The 21192-nt window shown below is 45.2% G+C and overlaps 1 protein-coding gene across 2 annotated transcripts in view; it reads left to right on the top strand.

The window, feature by feature from the left end:
• Window positions 1–21192, top strand: part of PCSK5 (proprotein convertase subtilisin/kexin type 5) — a 471327-nt gene that overhangs the window by 82040 nt on the left and 368095 nt on the right. For both annotated transcript variants that reach the window (XM_061627751.1, XM_061627741.1), the window contains exon 3: window positions 20137–20250. In XM_061627751.1, the coding sequence (XP_061483735.1) occupies window positions 20137–20250 (114 nt within the window). The remainder of the gene's footprint in view (window positions 1–20136; window positions 20251–21192) is intronic.

Genomic DNA, 21192 nt, shown 5'->3' with positions numbered 1-21192 from the left:
GATATCACTCAGGCCTGTCTTCATGACATCACTCGGGCCCATGCCCATGACATCACTTGGACACACCCTTGAAATCTCAGGGTTTGGGATGCTTCTGACCAGTATAAAGTGAGAGGAGCAGACTGAAGTAGAGTAAAAGCAGGCACAGGGACACTGCTGGACTCTGCATTTAAATGGGTGAGTTGGGAGAAGAAAAGGAGGAAAAAGGGAAATTGGTAAGTGCTAACAGACTGGGTAAGCAGCCATTTTCCTATATGTGAAATTCTGCATTATGTGCTGCTTCATTTAAGGGAAGGTGGGCATAGTCAATTAAAAACATAGAGCACACATAGAATTTTGCTAGAATATATTTCACCTCCCACTGTTTTATCTCGTGCAAACTGAGACTCCTAATGTCTGCTGGAGACTATTCTGCAGAATAGTCAGTGCCATTATTCCACAATTATTTTTGAACATTTTTAGTGTGAATTTTGCAAAGTGTTGCTGTACTTCACATATTCACAGAAATAGCAGCAAAAGAAAATGATTTACTATAGGAAACTTCACTAAAATTGCAAAGGAAATCAGACATATTTAAAGGGATTATCTGAACTGTATCAACTGTCTTAATAATGTTGCTTCCTCCCTGCTAAAAGAAGACCAGCACAGCAGAAGTCTTATTTCTATTATTTGGGTTGATTGCAGATGTTGCCACCATTCACCATACGCTCAGGGGCACATGTTACCAAATTCTTCCAAACTACACAGGAAGTGAATTGGACTGTGAAAGACCAAGCCAAATTGTGTTTGCATTTTGACAAATTTGTGGGGCAGTACAATATCTCAGAGAGGAGTTCAGGTCTCCTGCTCCCCTGGTGCATTCACTCTAGCTGCCCAATTTCCCTGCTTTTCAAAGATTGATAGAAATGTCTGTGGGCTATAGGTACATTTTTAAACTGCAAGATTTTTTGCCTATTAGTGAATTATATTGGCATTTTTTCTCTCTTTAACTGTCAGGGTGCACATTCATTTACAAAAAAGATATGAAATGAATTAGTCTCCTAATTTCATTCCTTTTTATAATGAAATCAAACGGGAAATTAAAATATATAGAAAAATGAATGAAATTTTATTTATTTATTTATTGCACTTGTATACCGCCCCAAAGCTAAAGCTCTCTGGGTGGTTTACAGCAATCAAAAACATTAAAACAAATATACAATTTGAAAACATATTTTAAAAACAATTTTAAACACAATTTTAAAATTCAAAACAATTTAAAAACACATGCTAAAATGCCTGGGAGAAGAGGAAAGTCTTGACCTGGTGCTGAAAAGATAACAGTGTTGGCGCAAGGTGCACCTTGTCACAGAAATCATTCCATGATTTGGGGGCCACCACTGAGAAGGCCTTTTCCCTTGTTGTCACCCTCCAAGCTTCCCTCGAAGTAGGCACCCGGAGGAGGCAACCGGAGGAGGGCCTCTGATCTTGAACGTAGTGTACAGGTGGGTTTGTATCGGGAGAGGTGTTCCATCAGGTATTGTGGTCCCAAGCTGTGTAAGGCTTTGTAGGTCAACACCAGTACCTTGAATCGAGCTTGGAAACATAGAGGCAGGCAATGCAAGTGGGCCAGAATCAGTTTTATATGTTCGCACCGTCTGGTCCCTGTTACCAATCTGGCTGCTGCATTTTGCACAAGCTGCAGTTTCCGAACCGTCTTCAAAGGCAGCCCCACGTAGAGTGCATTGCAGTAATCTAATTTGGAGGTTACCAGAGCATGGACAACTGAAGTCAGGTTATTCCTGTCCAGATAGGGACGTAGTTGGGCCACCAACCAAAGTTGGTAGAAGGCACTCCGTTCCACTGAGGCTACCTCAGCCTCAAGTGACAGAGATGGTTCTAGGAGAACCCCCAAGCTATGAACCTGCTCCTTCAGGGGGAGTGCAACCCCATCCAGGACAGGTTGGACATCCACCATCTGATCAGAAGAACCACTCACTAACAGCATCTCAGTCTTGTCTGGATTGAGCCTCAGTTTATTAGCCCTCATCCAGTCCATTGTCGCAGCCAGGCACCAGTTCAGCACATTGACAGCCTCACCTGAAGAAGATGAAAAGGAAAAATAGAGCTGTGTGTCATCAGCATACTGATGGCAACGCACTCCAAAGCTCCGGATGACTGCACCCAACGGTTTCATGTAGATGTTGAACAGCATGGGGGACAGAACTGACCCCTTTGGAACCCCATACTGGAGAGTCCAGGGTGCCGAGCAATGTTCCCCAAGCACCACCTTCTGGAGGCAACCTGCCAAGCAGGAGCGGAACCACCACAATGCAGTACCTCCCACTCCCAACTCAGCTAGTCTCCCCAGAAGGATACCATGGTCGATGGTATCGAAAGCTGCTGAGAGATCAAGGAGAATCAACAGAGTCTCTCTCCCGACAAAGGTCATCATACAGGGTGACCAAGGCTGTTTCCGTGCCAAAACCAGGCCTGAAACCCGATTGAAATGGATCCAGATAATTGGTCTCATCCAAGAGTGTCTGGAGCTGGCCTGCAACCACTCGTTCCAGGACCTTGCCCAGGAATGGAACATTTGCCACCAGCCTATAGTTATTAAGATTTTCTGGGTCCAGGGAGGGTCTCTTCAGGTGGTCTCACTACTGCTTCTTTCAGGCAGCCAGGGACCACCCCCTCTCGCAGAGAGGCATTAATCACTTCCCTGGCCCAGCCGGCTGTTCCATCCCTGCTAGCTTTTATTAGCCAAGAAGGGCAAGGATACAGCACAGAAGTGGTTGCACGAACCTGTCCAAGCACCTTGTCAACATCCTCAAGCTGCACCAACTGAAACTGAAGGCTGTGCTCTGGATACCTCGCTTGATTCACCTGTTATAACACTGGAGTCTAAGTCCTGGCGGATGCTAAAGATTTTATCCTGGAAGTACCTAGCAAATTCATTACAGCGGGCCTCAGATGGTTCTACCATGTCCCTGGGGCCAGAGTGTAATAGCCCCCGGACAATTCTGAAGAGCTCCGCTGGGCGGCAGATTGATGATTTGATAGTGGCTGCAAAATATTGTTTTTTTGCTGCCCTCACTGCCCCTAAATACAGCTTACCATCGGCACTTATCAGTGTATAATTGCATCCACTAGGAGTTCACCTCCATCTGCACTCAAGCCGTCTCCTATATTGTTTCATCGCTCTCAGCTCTGGGCTATAGCCATACGAGCTCTACACAGGAGAGGGCGCTCAGGAGCAATCATGTCAACCACCCGGGTCATTTCTGTATTCCACAGTTCAACCAGGGTTTCAACAGGAGCGCCAGCCCTATCAGCTGGAAAACTCCCCCCTTTGGAAACCATCCGGATCCATTAGTCTCTGGGGGCGGACCAACTTAATAGGTCCCCCACCCTTGCAGAGGGGAAAAGCCGCTGTAAGTCTAAACTTCAGCAAGCAGTGATCTGTCCATGACAGAGGGACTGATGTAAGGCCCCCCACATTCAGATCACCAACTCCATGTCCAGATGCAAAAACCAAATCTAGAGTATGCCCTGCTACATGTGTTGGGCCAATGGCATATTGGGACAGTCCTATGCCTGTCATGGAGACCATGAAATCCTGAGCCGCCCCGGATAAGGTGGCCTCGGCATGGATGTTGGCATCCCCCAGAACCAACAGTCTGGGGGATCTCAACAGTACACCCGAGACCACCTCCGTCAGCTCAGCTAGGGAGTCTGCTGGGCAGCGGGGTGGGTAGTACACTAACAGAATCCCCAGTCTGTCCCGCTGACCCAACATAAAGTGGAAACATTCCAGACCATGTAGTCACATGAACAGGTTGCCTGCAGAGGAAGATGGAGCTCCTACAGACCACAGCAACCCCCCCTCCCCGACCCTCAGGTCTACCCTGATGCTGGACCAGGTACCCTGGTGGACATAGCTGGGAGAGACTGACTCCCCCCTGCTCACCCACTCAGGTCTCGGTTATACATGCCAGATCGGCTGCCTCATCCACAATTAAATCGTGAATGAGGGAGATCTTATTATGCACCGATATGGCATTTAGCAGCAGCATCCGGAGGCCTGAGAGCTAGCTGATAGGGCAACCAACAAACCTGCGGGTGTGGGGAGGACCGGAACAAGGCACAGCCATTAACTGCCTGGGCCGCATTCCCTTACCTGGCAAGTCCTCCTCACAACGCCACATCTCCCTCGACCCGTCACTATACTAATTGGGGGCCCCTCCAATCTCCCCACTTGGCTCTGAGTCCTCTCTCCCAGGCACATAACTGAAGACCCAGAAAAGAAAAGGCAGACAAAGTAGGAGCCACCTCAGCCAACCAGCTTATGTATCCCCTCCAGAGAAGGGACAGATGGAAAAAATCAGCCACAGCTGGCTGAGTACCTGGGGCCTGGTCCTGCAAGGTGTGACCCCTGCACATTAATTTTGTATTTCTATTAGTTTTCATTTATTTTCAATTGCTTTGCATTAGAGGTACTATTCTCTCTTGGATATGTGTAAGAAATTTACAGAAAGAGGAGAGCTAGAGAGAGACAGAGAGAGTGAGAGAGTAGTGAAACTGACAGATTAGAAAATTCTATTTAGTTTAGATCACTGTGCAAGTTTTTATTATAATATGGGGTCTGATGCTGTGGGAAGTAGTAGAATGAATAAAAATGCCATGTTTGATTGGAGAGCTACATTCAGCAGAAGGCTGTCTGGAATTCCTATTGGATTCAATGGAGGAATGAGAACAAATGAGAAACCGAAATCAATTAGCCAATAATGAATTAAAAACGAACAAATGAAGGAGACTTCTTAGCAGAAAAGCGAAACTAACATTTTTCTTTGCATCCTTTAAATTATGAATATACTTTCAAATACTCATGTGGAATGTTTTTCCCTATAAATGTATTTTTCTCACACAGCTTCGTGTTTGTGAAAGACAGACTATAGCTAGTACTTGTGATTTAAGTTAAACTGAATGCTTAATTTTCCTCACATCCTTTGCTTTATATAAAAACAGAGGAAGCCTACTTACATCAGTAATGACATGATTAGGAATCACAGTGGGTGTTTTTCTTTAATACCGAGCTCAGGATAGAAGGGTGGTAGTCATTGGCACTGCAGTACATAGGGAGGGAAGGTTAAGAAGCATTAAAGCGACATATATGTAGGCCATTAACCAATTCATTCTAGCTCCATATTGTCTATATACTGACCGGCAGTGGTTTCCTAATCCTACCTGGAGATTGAAACTGGGACTTTTTGCATGCGGTTGAGCTATATTCCATCTCTTAATGTTACTACTGCATGTGTGAGTGAGAGAGATGAATGTATACCTTTTATGTTTTTTACATGTTTTCTTTCCTTTAGTTTTTGCTATCTAAATTAATTGCTGTTCCCTTCCTTCAATGTATGCCCTCTTGTCAGCACTTTTTCTTCACAAGATTTCTGTATTTACACTGCATTTTATCTTTTAATTCTCCTTCCTTAAGTTCCTAAGTTTCCTTTTCTATCTTGAAACAGTTTTGATCTTTGAACCTCTCTAAGCTTAGATACTTTATTTAGGGTTTTCTAACTGTCAGTGTATTTTTCCCCTTCTTTATTTAGGTATATTCATCTTTATTCCTTTTACAAATTTGTTCATCCTTCTCTCTCTCTCTCTCTCTCTGTGTGTGTATTTGTTCTTTGTTATGGAATATTGCCTCCCATATTTATTCTGCTGTAGTTTCCTTCTCAGTCTGAGGACTGTGGCCCAGTCTGTAACTCCTCTCTCACACTGAACCTTCATTGGTTATGGACAATTACCTGCAGTTTTTCACACCGTCTGTCATTTCTAATTGTCACCCACAGTTTCCAATTAGCACTCAATTTTGTCACTTTTCTCCCTGTCCATAAAATACCTTAACACTGAGTGGAGTTCTCACTTCATTTGCATTCAATTCTGCTTTTCTGTTCCCCACATCTTGTATTTTTCTTTTTCCTTATTGATTTCTTTCTCCTTCTTTGCTTATTTTATCAACACCAAGCTTTTTCCTCTTCAGACATTCACAGTTTTGCTGCCTACCTTCAGTGTTGAACTTTTGGTCAACAGGCATTCAGTTTTGTCTTTTATTTGGCCTGTTTTTGATACCTATTCTTTCCACACTGTAAGTCAATTTACTCATTGATGGAGTAATGTTGTGAAAAAAATATGCTTGAAAATGTGTATTCTGGGATGTTTTGTTTGTGTTTAACGACCTTCTGTCCCTGGATTTTGTTAGCTATACAGTCTCGCCATAAATGCTTTCTGTAGAAAACAGAAGGGAAATGGGGAAAATAACCATTCTCCTTTCTGCACACAGTGTACAATCAAAATGTATATATAAAGTCATAGTGGTGACAGTGGAGGAGCTCTCTGGAATAGCCAGTTCCAGTTCTGAGAGTCAGTGTGGTATAGTGGTTAGAGTGTTGGACTGGGACCTGGGTGACGAGGTACAAATCTCTGCTCGGCCATGAGGCTCACTGGGTGACTTTGGGCCAGTCACTCTCTCAGCGTAATGTACCTCACAGAGTTGTTATGATTAAATATGGAGGGGGAGAACTATGTTTGTATGCCACTTTGAGCTCCTTGGAGGAAAGGCGGGATACAAATGTAATAAATGATAATAAATAATGAATTCCAAGGAATACACCTGTCTGGTTATAAGCAAAGTGCAGAGTGATGGTTAGCTTGGAAGCTCTAGTGAGCTCACTCTCAGAGTGAAATCTCATTGACAGTGGCCACTTCCACACCATCTGTTTATTGAGCTTTCATTCTGATTGGTTTGCATGATGGTTATACTAGTGTTATGAGTTTGGGGTTGGAATGGATGATCCCTGTGTGTCCCCTTCCAACCTCTGATTTGGAATCCTGTGCCTTGGAATGAGGAACTCACTCTGCTGGTCAGATGAGTCTCTTTTGTTGAGCTAATAGAGTGGCCAGGTAGGATAATGGATCTATCAGTTGCCCAGCAACTGTCATTGAAACTCTTCAGGAGAGCCTTCCCCTCCCTTCTGACTGCTAGGAGAGGCTTGTGTTTTTCAGTCGTGAGAAGAATTGCTGGGGACTGGAGGCAGGCAGAGAGGCTGGCTCTCTGCATCATGGCTATAGGATGCCTCTTGTAATACTGATGGGAAAGCTGGATATCGGACTACTGATGCCTTGAACCCCTCCATCCTAAGCTCAGGTTGGAATGTGTGTAAATAAACAAACCATATTTCATAAAGACACCACAGTCTCCGCTGACCTTCTTCCCAATGGAAACCAAACCCTGGAGGAGCACAGGGACCCCTGAGATCTCACCGCTCGGAGATTGGGGAGGCGCACAAGCAATTGTTACCCTACACTTTCCAGTACATTTTTCCCATCAGTTTCCTTATTGCAAAAAGTCTGATCTTTTGGAAAAGTGGGTTTGTTGTGCAAGAATTCCAAATCAACTTCAATTGTGTGACCTGCATTGCGCAGGTGGTTGGACTTGATGGCCTTATAGGCCCCTTCCAACTCTACTATTCTATGACCCGAGTTTGCCAATATGTGATTGAATCAAGTTTAAATGCAGAATATGAATTTGCAGGTATGCAATTTAATCCCACCCGAAAATTGTGACAGCCTGGAAGTACTGAGCATCTCTTGTAAAACAGCTTTTGCAAGCTTCTTCCATCTCACAGTCCTCCATGCCACATCTCAGGTCTTTTCTGAAGATCCCTGCTCTTCAGGAGATGCTTTTCAGGGGGCTGTAATGATCAGAAGAAGGTGGGAAGGGACTCCTTCATGTATAGCCTTCCACTCATGTAACTTTGGATACTGTTTCTTTCAGTTAAGAAAAAATGGGCAGAGCAATCCAAGCTCCTAGCTGGCAGTGACAGGGCTTAACATCTGCACACACAGCCTTGGCACTTAGGTCAGCCAAGGCAAAAGGGAGAAAAAATGCTGCTTTGCTACACCAGCTCCTAGGCTAGTGCAGCGAAGAGTCCTGGATTAGGTCTGTTGCCATCATACAATTTCAGCAGGGCTGGTCCAGGGTCCAGCAGATACTTTGTCAGCCCAGCTCTGCTCCCTACCCTGAAATGCCCTCTTTTGGGTGTTTCTCCTGGCTACTGCCAGCAGGATTATCACCAGTGATAGCTTCTGCCCATCATTTGGGTGGGCATATTGCAGTGCTCTGGTGGAGGCCAGCAGAGCTAGGCTTTGTAGGGTACACACTTTTGTCTCATCCAAACCCATCCTGTCTGTCAGATTTGGGATTTGGATTGCAGCCTTAGTCTATTGTAGGTCTTTATTCCTTAAGAGAACTTGAAGAGTCAAGGAAAGTTGCTTTGCTTTATGACAAGATTACATATTATTATTATTCATGTTTCTTTTTTAAAAAGCCATTTTTATATTAACTTGGGACAACTCTTATTCAATGACACTAGAGGTGTGTTTATAAAATACTGCATTGAACACAGAACCTGCCTCTGAGATGCTAAGAGTGGAAATCGTGTATTTTTAACAATAGTTGGATTTCAATCTGGCATGGCTTTGATTCCTGGACATTCAAGAAATAGAAAAATATTGTTTTATTTTTATAATTAAATTGCATTACAGTCTTTACATTAGTGTACAATAAGTGCTCACAAACAAAGCAGAAATATAAAGGTACCATATATATATATATATATAAAAGTTGATTTCTCTGACACAGCTTGTGTTACAAAAACATTATGTTATAGAAACTGTTGGGGGGAGGAATGTAAGAAAAAATGAAATAAAGAAAAAACATTTGACAGGAGAAAAAACTCATTTATGTTTTTTAAACATACTGATAAATTACTATATTAAAGTAAATGAATTAAACAGGACTATTTTATCTGTCTATCTTCCAAAGTCGTATAAAGAAGGCACATTTCTCTGAAAAATTACTTTGATAATTATCATACAAAGCATTCTTGTTATATGCCATTTTTATCATTAGTACTCTTTCCCAGGTTTTTCTCAGCCATTCTATCAACATTGGGGGTTTGTTGTTTTTCCATTTTTGAGTGATACTTGTTTTCACCATTGTGAGCAAAAATTTCTTCAGGGGATATGGGTTAGAAAGCATGGATATTTCTGAAATGAAAACACTTTTTATACAATCAAATATTTTTCATACAAAATCAGAATACACCAGCAAATTAGACAGTGAAGTGTGTCTATACATCCATAAAATATTCATAGGAAACTACTGACATTACTATAAATCAGCTGCCCATTCAGCACAGAGTAAAACGAACCATCACTGATGAAACAATTCAACCTAGTTACTTTGTGGAGTCAATACAATTTAAGACATATTTTATAAATCTAATAGTTATTCTCTACTTTAGCAGGTAGCTCCAACTATATGTGTTGGCATATCCAGGTCTGGCCCTAGGCATGCCGGGGTCCTTGGGCACCAGCCTGCCCCAGGCCCTGGCACTCCCCTTCTGCAATTCGCTGCAGGATTGATACCGCGGATCTTAGGGCGGGAGACCCCAAGCCGCCCGCCATTCCCCCGCTCTACTCACCTTTCTCTGTGCTGTTTTTTTTTGGCGGCACACACTGCAGCAATGTGCTTGCATGTCATCAACCAAGATGGCGGCAGAGGCTTCAGCCCCTTAGGGAAACCTCAGCCGCCATCTTGATTGATGGCAAACCTGTGCGTGCAGCCGCAAAAAACAGCAGAGAGAAAGGTAGGTGAAGCAGGGGAATGGCGGGCAGCTCTGAAGCTCCTGCCCTGCTATCCGTGGCAGAAATCCTGCCACAGATTGTGGAAGGGGAGCACAGGGGCCCTCTGCCAGTGCCCCACCTGGCTGCCCTTTAGAACCGGCCCTGGACATATCATCAATGCAAACATGAAAAACAATTTTAAAACTGACCCAGCACAGTGGGCATCCCATTTAAAAAGCCAAAAGAAGCAGTTCACCATCACTAACCCCTGCATGGCATTGAACACATACAGTGTGCTCAGCTAAATTTGTTGCAAATTTTTGCACTAATTTACACCCAGCTGGGATTACATTTATTTTGATTATCAGCATTTTCTACTTGCTTTGCTCAAATTTTAGGGATAACAAAAATTAAGACAGTACATCATAGAGACCAACACATTCCAAAACAGAGACTGATCTTGGTTACCTTTAGGTTCTATGGAGCAATGTGAATATTCATAAAACACAATAAGTAGGCTTTTAAATTTAGGCATGTATGCTATTATTTCACACTCTGTACACAATGGATTGGATCTGGAGGAGTGCAGTGGAGCTTTGTCACCTATTCTGTCTTGCTACAGCCCTTGTGCCAATTAAAAAGCCTCTATGGAGGGCTGGAGAAACTCTGAAATGGCATGGGATGGGATGTGTAGGGCAGCAGTATGGAGAATTTATGGAAATTGAAGGGACTTGTGCAAGTAGGAGTGCCTTCTACTTGTTTATTCCAACCAATATTACAGACAGCTGATGTGCTGTTAAGATCATCACTTATGTTCGGCTTACACAGGACATATAAGGGATCAGTAGCACTTTACCCTGACTTTTGACACCCGAGATGTATATTTTAAGGGCCCACTCTATTTTTGTGATGTGCTTGTAGGTTGTTTTTAACTGTTTTAATGATACATTTTAATACTGTTGTGACCTGCCCTAGGATCTTTGGGTGAAGGGTGGGCAATACTTTACAGTGCCTTGCAAAAGCAATCAGACCCCTGTCACATTGTCAGCAATAAAACCACCACTGTTGAAGGATCATTGGTCAGGGAAGGAAAATGAAGACCAAAGAGCATTCTACAGAAGTGAGAGGTAATGTAATACAAATGCATAGATTAGGAAAAGGATACAAAATAATATCCAACTGTTTGGATATCCCAGTGAGCATAGTTGGATCAGTAATCAGGAAGTGGAAGCTGCATCCTACCACCCAGGCACTGCTAAGAAAAGGCTATCCCTCAAAACTTGGTGCTCAGACATGAAGGAGACTTGTGAGAGAAGCCACAGAGGGGCCAACAGTCACTTTGAAGGAGCTACAGAGTTCAGTGGCTGGGAGTGCAGTATTGGTGCACCAGTTAACCATATCAAGAGCTCTGCATAACACTGGTCTGTATGGAAGGGTGGCAAGAAAGAAGCCGTTACTCAAAAAGTACCATCTGAAAGCACGTCTGGAGTTTGCCAGAAAGCATGAGAATGCCCCAGCTGTGATGTGGGAAAAGGTTTTGTGGTCAGATAAGACCAAAATAGAGCTTTTGGGCCAAAACTCAAAGTGCTATGTGTGGCGCAAACCTAGCACTGCCCATGCCTCAAGACACACCATTCCTCCAGTGAAGTATGGTGGTGGCAGCATCATGCTGTGGGGATACTTCTCACCAGCAGGGATTGGGCATCTTGCTAAAACTGAAGGAAGAATGGATGGCTAGATTTTATCTTCATCGTTTTTAGATTTTTAATGTCTAGGTATTGTATGCCTATTTTGTACATCGCCCAGAGTGGCTGGACAGATGGGCGACTAATAAATTCAATAAATAAATAAATAAAATGGAGCAAAATACAGGGAAATATTTCAAGAGAACCTGCTTCAGTCCGCTAAAAAACTGAAGCTTGGGAGGAAATTCACTTTTCAGCAAGACAATGTTCCCAAGCACAAGCCAAAGCAACACTGGAGTGGCTCAAGAACAAAAAGGTGAATGTCCTACAGTGGCCCACTCAAAGTTCTGATCTCAATCCCATTGAGAATCTGTGGCACCCTTTGAAAATTGCGGTCCACAAGCAACATCCTAGAGCAAAGCTGCCAAGAGGAATGGTCCAAACTCCCTCCAACACTGTGTGCAAAGCTGGTACATACCTACCCCCCAAAGACTTAAAGCTGTTATTGCAGCAAAAGATGGCTCTACCAAATACTAATGTGTGGAGGTCAAACACTTATGCAAGCAACATGTTTCAGTTTTTTATGTTTCTTACAAACATTTCCCAACATAAAACCAATATCACCTTACAATAATTGATTTTGAGTTTCAGTGTTTCAAAATAAAATATCATACAGAATGAAATTACAATGTACCATTGTAATTCAGTACTATGAGAGCATTGGGCAGGGGTCTGGCTACTTTTGCATGGCACTGTATGTTACAAGTGCCTTTACCTACATGGCACTCCGTCTTTATATTAAAGTATAGGTTGATGCTCAACACTTCCAGCTGCTGGAACACTTCACCATTATCCTGTATGATAAGACCAGTTCCCTTGAACATGTGAATGAAGCCAAAAGGGAGCTGTTTTGCCAGAAGGGAAAGACAATGGAGACACTTCCCCCCAATCCAGGATGCACTGTTTCAGCACTCAAAGTGGGTTGCATTTCAGGCTGGAATATGGTGCACCAGTGAGCAGAGTGAAAAACACACACCTAATCCAGAAGGCTGAGGCTGGAACAGCCAGTAATGGGTTCCTGTGTGGAACATGTTTCCTGTAGCCTCCAAGGCCTGCAGTGAACTAGTCAAATGTAACTTCAAGAGTCAAAGTGGATGTGGCACTAGGTGTGCATGCAGAAAGGTTAGTTGGAAGCGCACAGAACTCTGCTGTTGTTGCTGTGAGAAGTAAGACAAGCATACATTTTGTGTGTTGTGGTGTGTGATGACAATGTACCATCATATTTACAGTTGATATAGTTACATGAGTATTTTCAGTTATTGTGTTACATTAACAGTATTCCATCTTATTTTGTTCTTCTTGCAACTTTTATGTAGTTTAATTTGTGTGTCAATAAAAAATCATCTGCTGCTTTTCTAAATGGTATAGTTATATGCCTTGACCCAGAAAATGTATAGTTAAACACCAAGATTGTGATCCTAAGTGGTTTAGAAGCTGGGTTATTGGTAAATATCGGTTTTTGTATGAATTTTCAAGATGGCCACCATGATGTATCTAGACCAGCCTTTCCCAACCAGTGTGCCTCCAGATGTTGTTGAACCACAACTCCCAGCAGCCTCCCATTGGCAATGCTGGCTGAGGCTGATGGGAGTTATGGTCCAACAACATCTGGAGGCACACTGGTTGGGAAAGGCTGATCTAGAGGAAATGGTTCCTATCAAAAATGGAAAGCTACGGGAATGGGTAGCATGTAGGAAAAAACTGGTGCTTTTGTCTGGAAAGTCCACATCCATCTCAAATCAGGTTTAAACTGCCTGACTAGTTCTGCTAAAATGGTTTGCGGCCCGGGGTGAAATAAGACACAGAGACATATGTTGGGTTAAGAAATGGGCCACTTTATTAACCAAATTCATATTAGGATAATGAACCTGCAGAAGGGAACTTAAGTTCGGGAACCTCTGGATGAGTCAGGCAAAGCCTGCTTGCAGCTATTTGGGTGACCCAACCCCTATCTGGGCAAGGGGCTGCCAATCTGTACAAACCCTTAGCCCAACCACACTCAGATGGTGCGTAGGGAGGCCTACCTGCATCACTGCCCCCTGGTGCCCTAAAACTCTGAGTGGATGAGTCATGTTGGCCCCAAAGGCAACCCATATCCTGCCCCCAGGCCATATAGCCCTGAGCTGCAGGCCTCTGAAACCACCTATCACCTCCAAAGGTGCCTAAAGGTGTCACCTAGCTGCCCTTCACCTTTAACCTTTCCCGCACTTCCTTGCCACTAAAGGGAGGTCAAACCTCTGTTTAGTCCCCCTTTACCCCATACTTAAACAAAATCTCATGAAGACCCCTCTGCAGGTCTGCTGATAGGATGTCATTACCTACATCAGACAGGTGAACACCATCTAACCGATACAGTTCCATCCTACTGTGTCTCTGAGTGATGGATAATTGAGTCACCATAGTACAACAGGGTCAGCCTGAGTTGCCTATTTACCTTTTTGCTGGTCCTATTTATCCCTCTAGGGTCACCCATACAATTCCAATGTCTATGGGGCAGAATATTGGACCACACCAGGTGCACCCCCGGCCAGTGCCTTGCAATGGCCCAGAAGTCACTGCACACCTGTGCCATAAGGGCCTTGCCCTTCAACATACCAAGGTCATTACCACCGAGGTGAATGACCACAAACTGAGGTGTCTCATGCACCAAAGCCGACTGGAAAAGCGTAGGAAGGAGCCCGTCCCAGCGCATCCCTCGATGGCCCAGCCACTGCACTGAGGCCCACTGACTAAGCCCCAGCTGCATGCCAAAATGCGACTTCGCTGCCCTGCGGCCCACCCAAAAGACCATACTATGGCCGCAAAGGAGGATGTGCACTCTCTCGTCTCCCTTCCAGTGGCCTGTCAAAACAAACGTTAAGATCTAAAGTTCAAAATCAACCGTAACAGATGCAAATGTGTCTTACACAAAGTTAGGGTATGTGTTCATTACAATTACAATTTATACAAGATTTTTAAAGGTTTTTTAATACAAACAATAACAAACACTAATTCATACATATGAAATTTTTAAAAAACAAAATTGTGTCCTGAATCAAAAGTGCCTAAGTCTTTAGTCCATGCTAATGAATGAATACACACTTCTACCATAGTGCTTTTATAAAAGCTGCTGGTTATCTAGCTTGTAGATTTTAAATCTGTGCCTCAATGGAGCAAAATGTGTATATTGTGGCCAGACGCGTTTCGACTTGTGTGTCTTTATCAATGGCCTTTCAAACACATATTAACAAATTTTCACTTGGATGAAGAGTAATAGGTGCAGGATGGATGCATTTCCATTAAATCATTTTTTATCCAGTTCCTCTGGACAATTTTTATCAACAGCATTCATGTAAAGCCCCCTTGAAATCAATGATGGTTCTGTCAAAACAAACAACAAAACTCATAACAGGAACCATAACAATTCAATGGCTGTTCTTTCTAACACCAGGGAACCGTCTAATGTAAGACCTGTAGGCATCAGACCTCCACTGCCCCAGTGTTTGCAACCTCTCCTATGGGAATCCCAAGCAGGCTGCTGTAGAAGGTGCCCCAATCTGAAAAGAATGTGTCCCGAAACACTTGGGGTCCAGACCCAGGTTATGAAGAGCAGTCCTAGCCACTGCCCAAAATTAATACCTAGAAAGGGGTTGGCTATCTTTGTGTAATAAAAGGTATCCAGGCTGCTGTCCCCTAACCACTAAGAAGCTCTTTAGAGCTACCACTGGGCAAATCTTGACACTTTGTGAGGGGGAGAGCACCGCCAGGCGTCCTCTACGACACTGGTCGGTCTTGGACCAGTGTAACTGCAAGAGATCCTGCTCCTCCTGCCAACTGAGGTCAGAGAACAATAGAGCCCTCATGGATAGATCAGACTTAAACCCCGCCACCACTTTGCTAATGCAAAATGCTCCGAAGAACAAGGCAAGGGTCGTTGCATGGAACAACCTCACCTCAAAGGGGAAGGAACATAAAACCTCCCATTGCCGCCACAGCCTGATTAAAATGTCTGGGTGCAAGGGGAGGCAAGTATCTGGGGGAATGGGGGGTTCCCGGGCCCAGCCTTCTAACATCCTGTGGACTCTGAAGTCATCCAAAAGGTCCCAGAAACCCTGGGACTTGGCCAAAAAGGAAAGACCAGAGAGCTTACCTCGGATAGTCCTGACAGAGAGGCCCCTCCTTCTGCCTTTCACACAAAATTCAATGAGATGCACCACCGGGATGGGCCACTGCTGGCCATAACCCCTTTCTGCCCTTAAATCCAATAACTCCTTACCTGCTTTAGACAGTCTTATTGCCCTCTCCAACTCAAGCCGCCAATCTCCCATAGCTCTGGTGGTACCACTTCCGGCTGAGCCATTGCCCACGGCACCAGCTGGGGAAATCTCTCCATCTGGTTCCGTGACAGATCATCAGCAATACTATTATCAATACCTGGGACATGGCGTGCTAGAAAAGGAATGTTAAAGCGGAGACATTGCAAAATGAAGGCCCGAACCAGGAGCATTACCCTAGCGTTTTTTGATGACAATGAATTGATCACATGCACCATGGACAGGTTATCACACCAAAAATGGACTATGGAGTCACGCAACCTGTCCAGCCAGTGGTGCACAGCCACCACTATCGGAAAAAATTCCAGGAAGGTTAAGTCCCATATCAAACCCTCCTGCACCTAACCTGTGGCCAGCCGCCATGGCAGCATGAGTAATTTAGAATCACCCCAAAACCGAATGACCCCGAAGCATCTGATTGCACCTGCAGCTCCGCCTCCAGGCAATGCTCCCATCTCCAAAAAGAAACCCCGTTAAACTCCTGCAAAAAGGCAGACCAAACTGTCAGGTCAGCCCTGAGTACAGTGGTCACCCTAATGCGATGCCGGGGATGAGACAGTCCCAACATGGCATCATAAACCCATCTCAAAAAGGTGCGCCCAGGTGCAATCACCCTACATGCAAAGTTCAGGGAACCCCCCAGCTCCTGCAGAGTAAGCAGGGTTACTTTCTTGGATGCGAGCACCTGTGAGATTTTCTCCCGCAGCAGCCTCAGTTTAGCCAAAGGCAACCTACAGCATTGGGCCAAGGTGTCTATTTCAATTCCTAGAAAGGTTAGAAGGTGGGAAGGGCCCTCCGTTTCCCCCCCCCGCTAGCAGAACTCCGAGCTCCACCGCCAAATCCACAAAGTGCTCCATAAGACTTCTATATTCGTCCGTGTGCGCCAACCTGCAAACAAAAAATCATCTAAATAATCCACCATGGATTGACACCCAGACCGCCTCCTAACTGCCCAATCCAGGAAAGAGCTAAAACACTCAAAGACTGAGCATGAGGTCGAGCAGCCCATGGGCAATGCACGATCTACGTAAAATTTGTCCGCAAAACTGAATCCCAACAAATCAAAATCCCCAGGATGGACAGGGAAGAGGTGGAATGCAGATTTTATATTGCACTTCCCCATTAGAGTGCCTACCCCGCAACTTCTAACCATGCAAACCGCACAGTCAAAAGACGTGTAGCGAACTGAACATAGATAAAATAATTAACTGAGCCTCCCTGCAGATAAGAGAGATGGTGGATTAGGCGGAACTCGCCTAGTGTTTTTTGGGCATGATGCCCAGTGGGGAAACCCTAAGGGAAGTGATGGGTGGCAATGAGAAGAAGTCTAAAACTCTATCTGCGTCCCGCTCCTTATCAATCTTTTCTTGTACAACTTGTTCCATGCCCACGACTGACTTAAGGTTTTTGGACATAACAGCAACTCTGGGCCCTGAATAAGGAATCTGAAAGCCAACTTGGAAGCCCTCCAACAAAAACTGGGCCTCTTGAACTAGTGGGTAAAAACTCAGCAAACGTTGCAACTCCGGCAGCTTAACTGGACTGGGGCCCTTTACCTTGAGCTGCCCCAGTAGGTCCTTGTTTCCATTGGCCAGGGTGGTCCCTATTCCCCCCCCAAAGAGCTGACTCCTGGGACAAGCAGTGCAGGCATGGGAGCCCCCACAGATTGCACACTCATGCCGGAACCTGCATGGGTTGCGGCTGCAGAAACCCCGGGAGCTAAACTTCCAGCAGAGCAGGTGAGATTGAACCCCCTGTCCTGCTGGCCCGCGGGAGGGGGCTGGTGCCATCTGCTTAGGCAGGAGGTGGCCACTATCTATCCTATCTCCGGCTGCTGGCCGCGAATGCAACATAAATTGCAACCACAGGTCAGCCTCCTTCTTATCCCAGGGAAGGGAGGTGTCATAGGCCGCCCTCATACGAAAAGCCTCATCGTATGAGAGCCAGGCTGCCCCAATGAACTCCGTATATCCCTGGTAAATGATGTCCAGATACTTGATTAGGACGGAACCTCATTGTGGTTGCTTTTGTAATGTTACTCCATATAAGTTAAATAAGTAGGGAGCCAGTTGGCCCATGTATGCTCAACCCGGTGGTGCTTAGGCCTATCCGGGTCCTTTTCGTCCTTATTTTTGTCCTTCTTAATCGGCTCCCTATACAAGATGGAAAACAAATCAACATACGTCCCCTTCCAAATTTTTTTCCTTGTTGCAAATGAAGAGCCTAAGGGGGCAGAAGTCTCTCCAAATGGAATAGCCCCCTCCCTAATATGACCTAGAGCAGCCTTTCCCAACCAGTGTGCCTCCAGATGTTGTTGGACTACAACTCCCATCTTCCTGACCATTGGCAATGCTAGCTGAGGCTGATGGGAGTTGTGGTCCAACAACATCTGAAGGCACACTGGTTGGGAAAGGCTGACCGAGAGGGTCTGCTACTACCTCCGTAAGATAGGAGTTAGATGCCGTAGCTCCTCCAGATGGGTCCTCTTCAACCCCCAAAGCGATGAGCTGGGAGGGAGTAGTATCTCCCCCCATGGCTCCCCCTTGGGAGGAACCCCAAACCTGACTGCAGGCTTCCAATGACTGTGGCTGGGAGCACTGTAAACCACTCCCCTCGACAGGCACAGGCACAGGCTGCTGGTCCGCCCCAGCCCACAAGGGGGCAGAGAAGGGGCCAGCTTGCCCTGGACCCCAATAAGGGTAACCCCATGGGGGCCAACCCCAGGGGAGACCTGACTCCTGTGGACCAGCTGTTGGATACTCACCAGAGCTACCCTCTCCTCTTTTCTCTTGAGACGACTGCTGGGTCAAGGCCACAGCAGGTTCTGAGGTGGGTGTCTTCAACTGCTCTGCTGGGCCCTGCTTCAGGTGCACCCAGTTGTGCTAAAATCAAATCCATAGTCGACTGGTTAACACTGCTCAAAGCATTAGGTGCCTGGCTAGCCCCACCCATGCTTGCCTCCCCCTGAGTGCGCCCCCTGTGGCATTTAGCTGCCCCCACCTTAGTAGTTACCAGATAGACAGGCGTGTGTGGGGAGGAAGCTCCCTCCAAGGCCTCCAAACAAGCCAGGATAGCCGCACAAGGTGGGCCGTCCTCACCTGCCCCGGGAGCACCCACAGGAGGAGGCTCCCTAGACAACCTGGGGGCCCTGCCTTTACCCTTAGGCCCCCCTTGTCCATTCTTAGGAGGCACTGTAAGTTGTGGAGCCTTAAGGCTTCACCCACTGCTTGGCTGCTAAAGCACACCCCAAATGCCTGCCTCCGTGAGCTCTAAGCAGCCTTAAGCCACCACAATCGCCCTGGGGCAAAAGCCTAATCAGGGCAGAAGAGGCGCAAGCAGCCTCAAGCCACCCCTATCACCCAGAGACGAAAGCCTTGTCAGGCCAGAAGCCCCATCTCCCCAGCAGCTGAACAGGCCACGGCCCGTGGGCCATTGGGCCTAAATACCTGGGGTGTGTGAGTGGGCCGCACAGGCCCTCGACCATACAAAGCCAAATTGGGCCTCAACCCCGCCTCGAACTATCAGCGTGGGCCTACTCCAGCCTCCCGCAGTAGCCCATGGGGCCACCAGGTTTAAATCCCCTGTGTGTGGGGGGCGCAGTGATCCCCCTGTACAAGGCCTAAACAGGCCTCAACCCTGGCCGCGTGTTATCGCCATGGCTGACACCCGCCTCCTGCAGCAACTGCTGCAAAGGCCGCTGTCCCCATAGCCCAAGATGGGTCATCTGGGGGGAAAGAAGGCCCCCTTCCTCTGCAAGGTCCGTGTAAGGGCTGGCATGCGGCTGGTGCTGCTGCACAAAATAGCGCCCGCCACACCACCGTCAAAGGCTCCCAAAAATGGTGCCCAACAGGCCTGCGACATGCCAACGCAGGCTGTCGCTGGGCACTGCTTAAGATTTCAAGAGATGTCGGCTCGGGATTCACCCAGGCCGCAAAGCACACCCCGCTGCCCGGTAAGTCCCCAGTGCGGAGCGGGAATGTGCTATAAACCATCTCTCCTGCACACCTGTGTTATATGCTTATGCTGCTCAGTAACTGGGATAAAAGGAAAACAAACTATTTCTTATAATCTTGATTTTAAAAAGACAAACGACAGGCATTTATGCATCTGCTATATTTGTTCCTTCTCTTTCCTGTCTATCATGATCTTGTGTATGTAATAATAAACAAACAAACAAACAAACACTAAATGGACACAGTTTTCTTAATAGCTGTATAACTTGAAGGCCTGTTTGAAGAGTATCTAAGCAGCAGTGCTAAATATATTTTAAGTATTATAGAATATCAACATGAATTCTGCACCTGGAAATATGTTTAGCTCCTGTTTTGTAACAGATATCCAGATTTTATTTATTTAGAATAACCCTGTTTTGATATTTACCAAATGTTTTCTTTATTTGACAGGTGGAATGGATAGAACAGCAGGTTGTAAAAATAAGGATAAAGAGGGATTACAAACCTGGTGGCATCCAGTCTATGCTTTTTAATGATCCCAAGTGGCAAAGTATGTGGTACATGGTAAGTTCATGTAGGCTCTTTCCCTACTAAAATCTTTCATAGTAAACATAATAGTATGCAATAACTTTGTTTTATGTGAAGCAATAAAGGTTATGAAACTTGAGCATATGAGATGTTACCAATGCAAGATATGTGTTTACAATTCCAATGAATTAGGTTTTATCATGGTAGCGGGAGAAGTGCATCTGTTTTAGTAGAGAAAAATACTTTTCTTGAGGGATGCTACATTTACCTTTAATTAAAGCTATAATTTCTTGAGTGGAAGCATAGATCCCAGAGTGATGATATGGTGCTTTTGTGGCATTCTACCAAACATTAGTACAAGTTCTGTCCTTTCTTTCATAACTGTGAGTGTTCTTGCTAATCTATGATCTTGCCTTTTGGTGAAGGACCTGGTTCAAATCTGGATTACTGTAATGTACTTTATGTGGATTGAAGAAAGGCTGGAAAATGCTATTGGTGTGAAATGCAGACAGCAGGGCTTTGACTGAGTCAGGTTGGATTAGATTATGCCAATCCTTGGTCTACCTCACTGGTTGCCAGTTTGTTTTTGGGCTCTCAGGGTGCTGCTTTTACTGTTAAAACCATAAATCGCTTGGGACTAGGATATCTCAGAAATCACCTCCTTCCATATATTGCCTGAGAACATCACTCTTGTTATTGAAGCTCTTCTCTCTTTCTCTCCATCCCTGCCCCTGCCAGAAGTTTGGTGGATAAGTACAAAGGGTGGAATTTGGTACTCAGATTTTGAATTGGCCTCCCAAATAAGATATTGTCTTTTTCCTTCCTTTCCCATTTTTAGGACACAGAAAATAGTGTTGTTTTAATAAGTGTTCTTAAGGTAAATGTGCTTTATCAAAACTGTTTTCATTATTGCTTTAAGCTGCTTTCTAAATTTTCCCATATTTAATTTGCTGTTCTATTCGTTTATATTTTTTCATA

Source organism: Rhineura floridana, chromosome 1, assembly GCF_030035675.1.
Source record: "Rhineura floridana isolate rRhiFlo1 chromosome 1, rRhiFlo1.hap2, whole genome shotgun sequence".
Classification (NCBI taxonomy): Eukaryota; Metazoa; Chordata; class Lepidosauria; order Squamata; family Rhineuridae; genus Rhineura; species Rhineura floridana.
Note: the sequence above shows the minus strand (reverse complement) of the source record. Positions and strands in the feature narration are given on the sequence as shown.